Source organism: Rhineura floridana, chromosome 7, assembly GCF_030035675.1.
Source record: "Rhineura floridana isolate rRhiFlo1 chromosome 7, rRhiFlo1.hap2, whole genome shotgun sequence".
NCBI lineage: Eukaryota > Metazoa > Chordata > Lepidosauria > Squamata > Rhineuridae > Rhineura > Rhineura floridana.
Window position 1 is genome coordinate 146175008 of NC_084486.1, and position 14158 is coordinate 146189165.

At 44.3% G+C, this 14158-nt stretch overlaps 1 protein-coding gene across 3 annotated transcripts in view; it reads right to left on the reverse strand.

Moving 5' to 3' along the window:
* Nucleotides 1-5601: 5601 nt before the first annotated feature.
* Nucleotides 5602-14158, reverse strand: part of DVL3 (dishevelled segment polarity protein 3) — a 68214-nt gene continuing 59657 nt past the window's right edge. The window contains exons 16-17 of one of the 3 annotated variants that reach the window (XM_061637501.1): nt 12393-12785; nt 5602-5686 (exon numbers count right to left, since the gene is read on the reverse strand). In XM_061637501.1, coding sequence (XP_061493485.1) covers nt 5625-5686; nt 12393-12785 — 455 coding nt within the window. In that variant the 3' untranslated portion in view covers nt 5602-5624. Of the gene's footprint in view, nt 5687-8180; nt 12786-14158 lie in introns of those variants that run through there. The other 2 variants (XM_061637502.1, XM_061637503.1) reach the window with 2 other exon arrangements.

Consider the following 14158-nt stretch of genomic DNA (forward strand, 5'->3'; position numbering starts at 1 on the left):
GAAAAATCCCGCCTGCATTCTGAAGTGGTACATATAGTTCCAGAAGCATGCACTACATGCTTTTCCCAGTATTTAGATTAGTCATATATACATCAATTTAACACAGACGCAGGAGGGGCATCAGCCTTTCTTCAGGGTGAGCACGAAAGTCTGGGAATAGCACATTTTTAAAAAGACAGATGCCTTCCACCCATTAGCTGATTATTGTATCTGGTTGTCCATTAAACAGTGGGGACAGTTGCTAACCCATGGTCCTTCACATGCTCTTGTGCTACAGCTTCCATCATCCCTGACCGTTTGCCGTATCAGCTGCAGCTGATGGGAGTTGGGAGATTCAAGCTGCAATCTAATACACACCTGGGAGCAAGTCCCATTGAACCCAAAGGAACTTACTTTTGAGTAGACAATGTTGTGGTGTGGAGCCTAACATTTGGCAGGCCCCCTCAGGTTAGCCACTTCTACATAAAATCGCTAACCTTCAGCTACTGGGATGGGACCCACTTCTAAATCGCAGCCTAACCTAAGGTGGCTTGCAAGCATGGCTACCAGCACACAACAATACTGTTAACCAAGTAAGTGGGTCTCCACATGAATGTTTAGACTAAAAGTAAGTCCTGGATCTGAAAAGGTTGAAAAATATTGCATTGAAACTAAACCTAAGAGCCCTGCTGGATCAGGGCTAAAGGACCATCTGGTCCAGCACGCTGTTCTGACTGGTCAACAGGAAGCCCCTAAGTAGGATCTAAGAATACAACAACCCTCTCCTCACTTGATTCCCAGCAACTGGTATTCAGAGACAAAACTACCTCTGACAGTGGAGGTAGAACATAGCCATTGTGGCTAGTAGCTACGGATAGCCTTATCTTCAAGCAACCCAAGCTGGAAGCCATCACTGCCTCTTAAGAACGTAAGAACTTAAGAAGAGCCTGCTGGATCAGGCCAGTGACCCATCTAGTCCAGCATCCTGTTCTCACAGTGGCCAACCAGGTGCCTAGGGGAAGCCCGCAAGCAGGACCCGAGTGCAAGAACATTTTCCCCCCCTGAGGCTTCCGGCAACTGGTTTTCAGAAGCATGCTGCCCTTGACTAGGGTGGCAGAGCACAGCCATCACGGCTAGTAGCCATTGATAGCCCTGTCCTCCATGAATTTGTCTAATCTTCTTTTAAAGCCATCCAAGCTGGTGGCCATTACTGCATCTTGTGGGAGCAAATTCCATAGTTTAACTATGCGCTGAGTAAAGAAGTACTTCCTTTAGTCTGTCCTGAATCTTCCAACATTCAGCTTCTTTGAATGTCCACGAGTTCTAGTATTATGAGAGAGGGAGAAGAACTTTTCACTATCCACTTTCTCAATGCCATGCATAATTTTATACACTTCTATCATGTCTCCTCTGACCCGCCTTTTCTCTAAACTAAAAAGCCCCAAATGCTGCAGCCTTTCCTCGTAAGGGAGTCGCTCCATCCCCTTGATCATTCTGGTTGCCCTCTTCTGAACCTTTTCCAACTTTATAATATCCTTTTTGAGATGAGGCGACCAGAACTGTACACAGTATTCCAAATGCGGCCGCACCATAGATTTATACAACGGCATTATGATATTGGCTGTTTTATTTTCAATACCTTTCCTAATTATCCCTAGCATGGAATTTGCCTTTTTCACAGCTGCCGCACACTGGGTCGACATTTTCATCGTGCTGTCCACTACAACCCCGAGGTATCTCTCCTGGTCGGTCACCGCCAGTTCAGACCCCATGAGCGTATATGTGAAATTCAGACTTTTTGCTCCAATATGCATAATTTTACACTTGTTTATATTGAATTGCATTTGCCATTTTTCTGCCCATTCACTCAGGTTGGAGAGGTCTTTTTGGAGCTCTTCGCAATCCCTTTTTGTTTTAACAACCCTGAACAATTTAGCGTCGTCAGCAAACTTGGCCACTTCACTGCTCACTCCTAATTCTAGGTCATTAATGAACAAGTTGAAAAGTACAGGTCCCAATACCGATCCTTGAGGGACTCCACTTTCTACAGCCCTCCATTGGGAGAACTGTCCGTTTATTCCTACTCTCGGCTTTCTGCTTCTTAACCAATTCCTTATCCACAAGAGGACCTCTCCTCTTATTCCATGACTGCTAAGCTTCCTCAGAAGCCTTTGGTGAGGTACCTTGTCAAACGCTTTTTGAAAGTCTAAGTACACTATGTCCACTGGATCACCTCTATCTATATGCTTGTTGACACTCTCAAAGAATTCTAATAGGTTACTGAGACAGGACTTTCCCTTGCAGAAGCCATGCTGGCTCTGCTTCAGCAAGGCTTGTTCTTCTATGTGCTTAGTTAATCTAGCTTTAATAATACTTTCTACCAGTTTTCCAGGGACAGAAGTTAAGCTAACTGGCCTGTAATTTCCGGGATCCCCTCTGGATCCCTTTTTGAAGATTGGCGTTACATTTGCCACTTTCCAGTCCTCAGGCACGGAGGAGGACCCGAGGGACAAGTTACATATTTTAGTTAGCAGATCAGCAATTTCACATTTGAGTTCTTTGAGAACTCTCGGGTGGATGCCATCCGGGCCCGGTGATTTGTCAGTTTTTATATTGTCCATTAAGCTTAGAACTTCCTCTCTCGTTACCACTATTTGTCTCAGTTCCTCAGAATCCCTTCCTGCAAATGTTAGTTCAGGTTCAGGGATCTGCCCTATATCTTCCACTGTGAAGACAGATGCAAAGAATTCATTTAGCTTCTCTGCAATCTCCTTATCATTCTTTAGGACACCTTTGACTCCCTTATCATCCAAGGGTCCAATCGCCTCCCTAGATGGTCTCCTGCTTTGAATGTATTTATAGAATTTTTTGTTGTTGGTTTTTATGTTCTTAGCAATGTGCTCCTCAAATTCTTTTTTAGCATCCCTTACTGTCTTCTTGCATTTCTTTTGCCAGAGTTTGTGTTCTTTTTTATTTTCTTCATTCGGAAAAGACTTCCATTTTTTGAAGGAAGACTTTTTGCCTCTAAGAGCTTCCTTGACTTTGCTTGTTAACCATGCTGGCATCTTCTTGGCCCTGGCGGTACCTTTTCTGATCTGCGGTATGCACTCCAGTTGAGCTTCTAATATAGTGTTTTTAAACAACTTCCAAGCATTTTCGAGTGATGTGACCCTCTGGACTTTGTTTTTCAGCTTTCTTTTTACCAATCCCCTCATTTTTGTGAAGTTTCCTCTTGTGGATGCAAATTTCATAGTTTATGTACTGTGTGAAGAAGTACTTTCTTCTGTCTGCCTCGAACCTTCCAACATTCAGCTTCATTGGATGACCCTATGTTTTAGTATTTTGAGAGGGAGAAACACAACTCTCTATTCACTTTGTCCACACCATGCACTGCTTCATCCACCTCTATCATGTCCCCTCTTACTCGCCTTTTCTCTAAACTAAAAATAAACTTTTCCTTGTAGGGGAGTCACTTCATTCCCCTTTATCATTTTTGTTGCCCTTTTCTGAACCCTCTTCCAGCTCTACAAGGTTGCGCAGAGTATTCCAAGTGTGATCTCACCGTAGATTTGTATAATGACATTGTGATACTTGTAGTTTTATCACGTTGCCTGGCATCCACAGCAGGCAGAACTCTTTGGAATCTAGGAGACACCACACAGCATTAATTTACTGCTTTCTGCCTTTTTATAGTATCACTGCTACTCTTGAAATGGGCTGGTCACTTTCAGACAAAATTCAACAGCCAACATGGCGGCTCAATTAGCAGTGGCCCCTTTGTATCCCTCCCAGATTTTGAAACCTTTTAAATGACATCTCCTGGGTGCATCTAAGTGCAGATCCTCTGGAAAAAGGAGGCTGTGTAGGAACTGATGTCAGACTGAGAACATGAAAAGGGAGCAGCACGTCTTCCTTGCCAACCACAGTGGAGCTATGATGTGATATACTCAAACTCATTTCATGCTATTTCAGAGGATGGAATGCCAGTTACCAGTCTTTCAATTCAGGTCCAAGTTGACAGGTTTCCAGGCCTGTGGAGTCGGTACTCCAAACCTTCGACTCTGACTCCTCTATTTTTCTACTGTCCGACTCCACCCAAAATTGCTTCCGACTCCACAGCCCTGGAAAGCGCTGTAAATGTCTTTTTAAATTGGAAGCTCTTGTAGGAGCATTTTTATCGCTGCCTGAATATGCACCGATCTTGGAATCACAGCATTTGTCTTCATCTGGGTCCTGTGTCATACACTGATACACAAAATGTTTTCCATCGTGAGTTATGGTGAAATGCTCAACTACAGCTGACTTCATGGGAAGCTTCTTTGACATTTTGAATTTATATTTTAAAAAATTTGTCAATCAAAATTTATTTTGAAGCCGGAGTCGGTACATTTCTACCGACTCCAACTCCACCCAAAATTGCTTCTGACTCTGACTCCACAGCTCTGCAGGTTTCTATAGATCTTTAGTGCCCATGTGACTTCCGGGAAGGGTGACTTCGCTTGTGCCTGCTTTTGAGACGGGCTCCCGCCGCAGAAGAAGCTTATTCAGATATAAATCAGTCAGAACATTTTTTTTTTGACTGATGAAATTTCTCCCGGGCAGGGAGAAACGTAGAGATCAACCTCAAAAGCCTGTTTTTGTTGGGAGGACGGGATTTCATTAATTTATGAGAAAAGGTCCAGCCAGCAATGCCGGACGGACTTCCGAACAAGCTCTATCTGATTAATGCGATACATTTATCTTTTCTTCAAAGAGAAAATGGACTAACAGGCAAGCACCCTTCTTTCTATTATTTTTTTTACTTGGTTTAAATTGTTGCAGCAAAAAGAGATTTGTCAAATGAATCAGCTTTAAAGAACTTCTGGGTGAGCTATAACTCTTCTCTGTTATTCACGAAATTAACAGCTTATCTCTGTTTCTATTGCAAAAAGCTGTCCTGGAAGTGCATTCTAAAGATATAAACCGAAGAGGGATTTCTATTCCGAGGAACATTATATTGTCTGGGACTATTCTCTTTTTGGTCTATTTTATTTTGACGAATCTGCTTCTTCACGACGCCACTAACTGTTTTGATGCTGGGAACTAAATTTGTTTTGTATTCTTGAACATAGAGAGATAAGGCAGGCTGCTCTGTTTATACTGTGATGTCATCAAGCCTGGAATATTAACCCAATTGTTGCTGAAATAAGAAGTGGTTCTTCTTTATTTTTGTTTTGTTTTGTTTTCGTGGTTTTAAAAATGGCAATCAAGAAAGTGGCTGAGAATCTGGAAGTAATTATGTTTCAGAAAATAATGGATGAGATTGAGATAACGAAACAAACCCTGCGACAGGGCAGTAAGGAGCTGAAAATGGAACTGAGCAAAATGACGCAGGAGCTTAAAGAAATAGGGGATCCTGTGAGAGAGGAGAATGAGATCAGAGATGAGAAAAGAAAAAATAAAGGGAAGATACAAGCCCTGGAGATTGGAACAAATGTGGAATTGGAAAAAGATCTGGAGTTTATGGATATTAGAAATAAAATCTACTGTTTGGAATTTAACGTTATCTCTGAAGAAATTAATGAAGATATTAGAGATAAAGTTATCAATGGCTTGGATAATCTTCTGGACTGGAATGATGTGATGGAGCTTGATATAGAGAAAATCTATGGAATTAACTGCAGCCATGTGACAATGGAAAAACTCTCAAGAGATGAGCCAGTGCATTCTGTAAAAAAGAAGAACAGAGATATGACTTTACAACAATATTTCAGCAACTTATTCAGAATTGATGGCAAGAAAATATTTGGGATAGAGGAAATTCCCATCAGACTCTTATTATATGACTATGGCTATGACAGCAAGATTATTATGGAATACTGATAATGGAAGATTGGACACTGAAATTACTGGACTTAACAGGACTATTGAAGATGGAAGATGGAATTAACAGGGATAATGGAATAATGGCTATTGAAATTATTGGACCTAACAGATTTTGATGAGATGGATTAATCGATATGTTTATTTGGACTATGGTTATGACAATAAGATTATTATTATTATTAACGAGATGGATTAATCGACATGTTTATTTGGAGAAAAATTGATAGATATATTTCTTAAAGAACTGAAACCTCTCTTTGACTTTTTGTGGAAAGAATAAAGTAATGTTTATGAGATTTGATGATTAATTAAGATAACTACTGGAGGAAAGTGATTTTATAATATAATTTAAAAGACAGGATTGTTATATATTGTAGACCTATAACTGATTTGATCTGTGACAAATGGGAAGTCAACATTTTATTTTTTTGTTTAATCATTTTTGTTTTGTTTTGTTTTTTGTCTTTGAATGTTTTATGATTTTGTTTTGTATGTTTTATGAAAATTTGAATAAAAATTATTGTAAAAAAAAAAAAAAAAGTTTGCGGATGATACGAAACTGGGAGGGATAGCTAACACAATGGAAGACAGGAATAAAATCCAAAGGGACCTGGATAGACTAGAAAATTGGGCTGAAATTAATAAAATGACATTCAATAAAGACAAATGCAGGATTCTGCATTTAGGCCACAAAAACAAAATGCACGGGTACCGGATGGGAAATACCCGGCTTAGCAGTAGTGCGTGTGAGAAGGACCTTGGAATTGTAGTGGATCGCAAGTTGAACATGACCCAGCAGTGTGATGCTGCGGCAAAAAAGGGAAACATGGTTTTGGGATGCATAAACAGAGCTATAGTTTCCAGGTCGAGGGAAGTAATAGTCCCACTATATTCTGCATTAGTCAGGCCTCATCTGGAATACTGCGTTCAGTTCTGGGCGCCTCATTTTAAGAAAGTTATAGACAAGTTAGAGCGGGTTCAGAAGAGGGCGACGAGGATCTTTAGTGCCCATGTAACAGAGTATAACTAGCAAGGTAAGTTTTTTAGCTACCCTCAACTAGTATTGGACTTAAGGTGATGTCACCAAGAGGCATGGGAAACAGGCATTGTAAGGAGCAAATACTCAAGATTTTCTCTGCTTCCCCCAGAAACTAGCGTGAGGCCTTCTGCATGCCACAGAACTCTCCCCCGCAACATGAGCAGCAAAGACCAGAATCTGGGGAACAACTGTACTCAAGCTCCCAGCAAAAGAATATACTGCAGTCTGCAAGCCACTTTCAGACAGGCCATGAATTTGTCAGCATCAGTACTTTTTTGGCCATCTGCATTGGACCAGTGCCTTGTTATCTATGTCTCATCTGCACAAATAATCACCTGAAAATTCCCACAATTAGGGTATAGGGTTATAATTGCAGCTAATGTGCTGCTCACTGGCAGAGCGTGCTGCATTTTTGCCTCCTTCCAGTTCACTCTTCTGCTGAGGCATGGAAAACTGCAGACACCGCTGACACCATAAAAGCTGGCAACTGGCACATATGCTGGTGAAGAGCCGGAAGTGCCTTCTCTGCTGCTGCTGTCTGCAAGATGTTGCCCACCTCCTTTTCTACACACCCACCTTTTCAGGCTAACCCTCCCAGTTCATTCATTTTTATTTATTCAAGATATCTGTATACCCTTCACCAGTAAGCATGTCTGAGCAGTGGACATAAAAGTAAAGCATATAAACATTTATCATAAAAGTGAACGCTACCTTAAAACACCATTGTTTTTCCCACTAGTCTTTTTTTTTTTAACACATCCTTCTTTAAGGAAAAACTTCCCTTTCTTCCTCTATTTTTCTCTTATTTCCACTCAGTTATTCTCCACTCAGTTCTCCCTTTGTTTTTAACATCTCAGCTTTCTTTTATGAATTGGCCCCCAATTGGTCCCTGCTTCTTATCATCCCTTTCCTCTTTTTATTTATTTTATTATTTAATTTGTATCCCGCCCTTCCTCCCAGCAGGAGCCCAGGGCAGCAAACAAAGCGGTAAAAACACTTTAAAACATCATAAAAAAAGCCCTCCCCGGCCAGCTGCGTCTTCCCTAGATACTACTCCAAAACCTCAGAGCTTAGGCTCTATTCGAGAACCAGAAGGATGCCAAAACACACATCTCCACAAGCATGAGGGGTGTGTGTGTGTGTGTGTAGGCAGACATTAAAGTAAAATGAAAATTCAACACGTGCATGGTCCTCAGGAAACCAAGCGGCGCCCAAGCATCTCCTCAGCTTCATATACCACCTATACAAAGCAGGCCACCCAAATCTTTTGGACAATGATGAAAAAGAGCCAGACAGAGACAACATGGAGTCCAATAAAACTATTTTATAAATAAAAACAAGTAGGATGGTTTCAATTTATATAAAACCAAGGGGGCATGTGAGGAAGGGGGCAACATGTGCGACGAGAGAAAATAGCACCAAAGTGAAAGAAAGAGATTTGGAAGGAGAGCAAGACAGCAATGTAGCACCAGGTCAGGGAAGGAAAATGCAGGAAAAAGAAGACAGAATGGCAATATCGCGCCAGGAAGAAGACACACAGAAGGGACTGGCAACATGACATTGCGGTCATGGGCAATAGCCAGAAAAGGATAATGGTAGGTAGAAAAAGGGCAGAAGGTTCAAAAGAACAAATGAGCGGAGCAGTGGCAAAAGTGTAGAAGAACCGGCGTCACAGTGATGGAGTATGGGACAAACAAAAACAAAACTACCAGGAGAGGGAAAGCTGAGCTGATGCCGGAGTGGAAGGAGAGAGGAAAGCAGGAGAGAAGGAACACTTCAAACTTCAAACAACAATAAACCCCACAAGTACAAGACATTCCAAAATTGGCTGACATTTGGTGCCAAAGACAACCATAGCAGAAAGGCCAAGTGTGGTTTAGGGTGGAAGTGGACTTGAGCGTACCATCTAATGGGTACTGCACAATCCTTGCACAGGAGGCAGAGGTTGCCCCAGAGCACGGGATGGTTAGCTAAAGTGACAAACTGTACGAATTGCTGGGTCAGCATGTGACAGTCAAGGGCTCTGGGATTCTCCATGAAACAAATCCCTGCCACAGGGATTCACACGTGATGTACTGATTCACATGCGATGGGTTTCCTACAAGAGGTAACTTCTGTGTGGGAAAACTGCTTGAAAATTGTATAGTCACACAGAGCTGAATTCATGTGTTTTGCAGTTTTATTTATTTATTTATTTTATTTTATTTAATTTATATACCGCCCTAAGCCCGAAGGCTCTCTGGGCGGTGTACATAAACTGTATAACTGTCCTGCTGCAGGCCTTCCCTGCTTGCAGATTTAAGAAATTCTGCACTCCCTGTTAATCCACATGTATGACTAAGAAGGATGGCCTAGGATTCACTGAAAAATGCAGGGATTGGAGGGGACAAGTTTAGAGAAGGGCAGGGGGATTAACCAGAAGCCACAAGGAAGGAGAGGCAGCTATAATATGTAACGTTATATTTGGACATCTGAAATCCCTTCGCCTGTTTTTATTTTCCATGATTCAGCAAACGTGGTCACTGTGTTCTCTCTGTAAGCACGAGGGCTAGAAATGTTTTGAAAGCTAACATTCTCCCACATGTAATTCTGGAGCGTCCATGCTGCGGCACAACTGCAAGCAATGGAGATATCCAGAGGCTCAGTTTATATCCCGGACACACAAGACACAGTGTCCCCACAGAATAATTTATTCAGCAGAGTGGCCCCGGGACTGGGCTGTGGATCTCTTCCCTGCCCCGCACAAGCCCAAGACTTGCTACTCTTGTGTCTACGAAGAAAATGGAAGAAGACACCTGAAAGGCCAAAAAGCCACTAAGGAAAAGGAGAGCAAAGGAGAAAGAGTGAACCTTCCTTTTCTACATGTGCCCTGCTCATCTGCTCTTCACTGGTAAGCTGGAGCCCATTCACAGCACGGGAACAGCGGAAGACAGCACTCGTTTTAAAAACTTCTTCCTCCCTCTGACAACAGTGAAAGTTACACCTCGTATTCAAGTACCAGCATCCGCTTGGGATGGATACCGGCACAACAGCTTGCATAAAATCTGTTGGTCTGAGTTTAAGCATGAAGGCTGGGTCAAAATAAACTGGCAAAATTCCCACTCGCCCTCAGCTAACAGGCAAACAAAAGCAAAGGGAAGAGTGCAGGATTACCAGATTACTGCTGCCTGCTTGAAAAAGTAGCAGAGCAAAAAGCTACAGAAAAGCATGGCAGCTGCCTCCCACTGAAACCTAGGAAGTTGCCTTCACTGAGTCAAGACCATTGGTCCATCAGGTGCAGTATTGTCTACACTGACTGGCAGCAGCTCTCCAGGGTTTCAGGCAGAAGGCTCTCCCAGCCCTACCCGGAGACACCGGGGATTGAACCTGGGACCTTCTGCATTCAAGACAGATGCTCTACCACTGAGCTTTGGCTCTTCACATTGATGATATGGCCCTCAGCGTTGGTGATGGAATGTAGCAAAGCAATATGCCTCTGGAGTGAATTAAAGACACCTCTAGGTATCATACAGAAATAGTCATGTGCTCTCTCTCTGCTTAAAAATGTTTATTAGACTTCTGCACCAAGGAAGAGATGTCAGGGGGCTCAGCAATCTGACATTTGCAGAAGTACATCCTATCTTTGGTGGGGGGACCCAAAGGGATGGGCAGGGAAATCCTCAGAACAGCGGAGCAGCCTTGGGATGCGGAATGAGTTTTCGTGGCAGGGAGGAAAACTGGGTGGGAGGAGAATGGAAAGGAGTGTCAGGGAGGAGGGCAAGGCTGAGTGACAGAACAGTGAACAGGAGCACTGAAATACTTTGCTGCAGGTCCTGTCATTTATATTCTGCTGTTGGCAATTATGGCACAGGGACTATTTGGGGCACCTCATCTGGCCCTTGGAAAATAAGCCTAATGCAGCAATTCCTCTGGCTTTGGAGATCCACCCATGTGCAAGCACGCCTTCACAACCACAAAGACCCAGAAACTAGTTTTCCTAAAGCTATGTCTTGGGAAGCTGAACTGCGTGGCTAATACAGCTTTTGGGCGGATCTTGTTGTGCTTCCACAGAATCCTAGCATGCAATCCAAAGGGCTAAATCAGAAGGAAATATTGTGCCAGCAATAACCGTTATCCCACAGAAGGGTGGAGGACCTATTTGGTGAGTGTCCCTCTCTTACTTCTCCACCCCAATCACTTTCATTCATTTTGGGATTCTTAAAAGAAAGGATGAAAGAGATGTAGGAGGTAAAGAAAAGGGGGGGGGACAGAGAAAGCACCAATGCTCACTGCTGCCAGGATATGTAACTTGGATGCATGACAGTTAAACAAAACAGAGGAGAGGGGTGGAGAGAAACTCAAAACAGCTCCATTTAAGAGACAAGCGACTGATAAACTAACCCAAGGGAGAGCTGAGTGTGGAAAGGTGGTAGTCAAAAGGGCTCTACGAGGCAGGCCGCCAGAAGTATGACACACATAGCAAGAAGATGGATAACCATGAGCGCTCATGTAAAGGGGGTGGATCCTAGCTTAGAGAGAGGCGTTTTCTTTGCATTTACTTTGTGCGGATTTAGTATATTAAGAAAAGAGACAGCACTTGGACTTTTGGTACCAATGGGAACATGGTCTATCGATACCATGGGTTGGCACTCTGTCTATCAGCCCTAGCCGAGACACAGGAGGCTTTAAAGAACCAAGGAAGAGCACAAGCCTCCCCAGTGGCTTCTCCAGGGAGGCCCTCATCACAGTTTGAGAAGCACTGAGGTGCAAGGGAGGAGGTAAGGGGACATCTAACCTGCCAGGCAGGGTAGGACCTCACCTCACCTCACCACCTCATGTCAATGGCCACCAAGTTGCTACATTTATCAGACTGACAACAGACACAGATGGATCTGAGTCCTGCTCCCCTCCCAGAGTTATGGATAAAGTGGGGCATCTTCCACTAGTAGGGAAAGAAGCCATCTTCAGCCCACACATGGGCCCAAGTGCCTGCCTGTAGGAGTCTGCGTCTTCCTCTGTTGGGGGGAGCCAAACCACCACCACAGCGCGCTGCGGCTCTCCCCACCACGGGCGGCCAGCTCAAAGGAAGTCAAACACCCCGTAATTCTTGGCTGTTCGACAGAAAGGAACACAAAAAGGGGCGAGAAGAAAGAGGGCATGTGTTTAGGGCAGGAGAAGTGAGCTGGCATGGAAAACACAGGCAAGCAGCAGTTGCCCCAGGCAGATGCAGGTTAATAGGTTAGAGAAAGGGTTAGGGGGGGATTGGCGCAAGCAGTGGGACTCTCCTCTGCAATCAAGTCCGGGGGTGGTTCAGGAGATGCTGCTGGGCCTACTTGCAGGCAGGGATTAGAATCAAAAAAGTTTAGTCCAGTTTATTTTTTTTCCCTTTTCATAAATGCCAAGACCAACAAAGAAAATGAAAAAAGGACATCCCCCACAGGTTGGGCTGTTCCTAGGAGACAAACCGATGGGGGCAGCAGGCAGGCAGAGGGAGGGACGGCGTTTCACATTACATCCACAAAGAACTCACTGGGGTTGCCCATGGCCATTCGGAATGACTGTCTACTGGCTGTCAGTTCAGGGGGCACAGAGGCCAGGTCTCGGCTAGGGGGAGCCCCAGGGGGTCCCAGGGCGGAAGGCGGTGGAGGCATCAGGAGCATGGGAGGGCTGTAGAGAGGAGGGAGGCCCGGAGGCCCGTAGGACTGCTGGCTGTGGTGGCTGCGGATGCTGTGGGCCATTGAGTGGTGGCTACGCTGGCTGGCTGGCACCGAGCGCTCGCTAGCTGCTCGCTCCCGCCTCATGCTGCTGCGGCTGGTGTGGTCCGACTCGCTGCCGCTGCCGCCTGACTTGGACTCTCCGGCCTTGGGCTCTCGTTCCTTCCTTCTCTCGCTGCCGCTGCGGTTTGAGCCACTGCTCCGGCTTCCTGCACACAAAAAAGCAGACATTGGGGAGGTGAGGAGGAGGAGGGAATATTGGGGTTTGCATGCTGGGGCTTAGGGTGAAAAAAAAGACCTGCCCATCAGAACAGGCATGAAGGATCTCACTGGAATCCCAAATATTGTATTGCTGGGTGAGGCCGCAAGGCCCATGTCATCTAGCGTTCCTTTTCCCAAAATGGCTAGCCAGGTACCTCCAGAAGCTCACAGGCAAGACACAAAGACATCAGCAATCCCTTCAACAGGCAGCCCTCTGGAGAGAGATTTCATTGAGCTATCCCAGCTAACAGCCACTGATAGATTTCTATATCTCCATGAATTTGTCTGTTTCTTTTTTAAAAGCCTGTCTCATCCAGCCCCTGGCAATCATCTATTTACTTCTATCCACTTTACTTCACATTGCTAATTGGGCAATGGCAGCCAGAAGATGCTCTTCAGATCAAAGGACATTCTTCCACAGTGGAAGGAGGGGTTTCAGAATGAGAGCCAGAAGTGATGGGTGCTCCTTAAAGCTACGTCAGCCCATGCGACATGCGTAAGGGGAGTGTTTACATGTATGCATGTCAAAGGCAACACGCAACAGGATTCAGATGTTATAAGGGTTTATAAGAGAAAGCAAGAGAACAGGCATATTTCTTCTGCAAGCGTACACAGGCATAGGCAGCTCCATACTGAGTCAGACCATTGGTCCATGTAGCTCACTCTTGTCTATACCAGAGCTTGGAAGTAATTAGTTACAAGTAACAAATTACTCGTAATTTGTTACTTTTTTGAGCAACGAATGGGTAATTCCTTTACATTTTGTTTGTACAGTAGGGCCCCACTCATATGGCAAGTTACATTCCAGACCCCCGCCGAAAAGCAAAACCCACCGAAAAGCAGAACTCCGTCAATCAAATGGTGCCCAATGCCCCAAAAACGCTGTAAAAGCAGAACAAGTGTCGTATGAGTGGGGCCTTACTCTAATTGAAAACCACCGTATTAGCGGAACGCCAAAAAGCAAGCTGCCAAAAAGCGGGGCCCTACTGTAATAGAAATAGGAGTAATTTTATTACTTTTGAGGAGTAATTGTAATGTTCCCAGCATTACTTTTGGGCATTACTTGGGAGGGAGAAGCAGGGGAAATCTTCTGCTCCTATGATTTGTGGATGAAAAGCACGTGCCTCAAACTGGGTTTCTGTGCAGCATCGCTCTTCCCTCATGCTCTGTGGGTGGGTAGGAGGTGACGAGGGAGGAGGTGGAGAGTGAGACGAGGTGAAGTGTAGAAAACAATTGTTTTAAAAAATGGACTCTGGTGGAGAAGAATGGAATGGAGGGAGAAAGGAGATGGAGGGCAAGAACATGAATAAAGAAGGAGGCA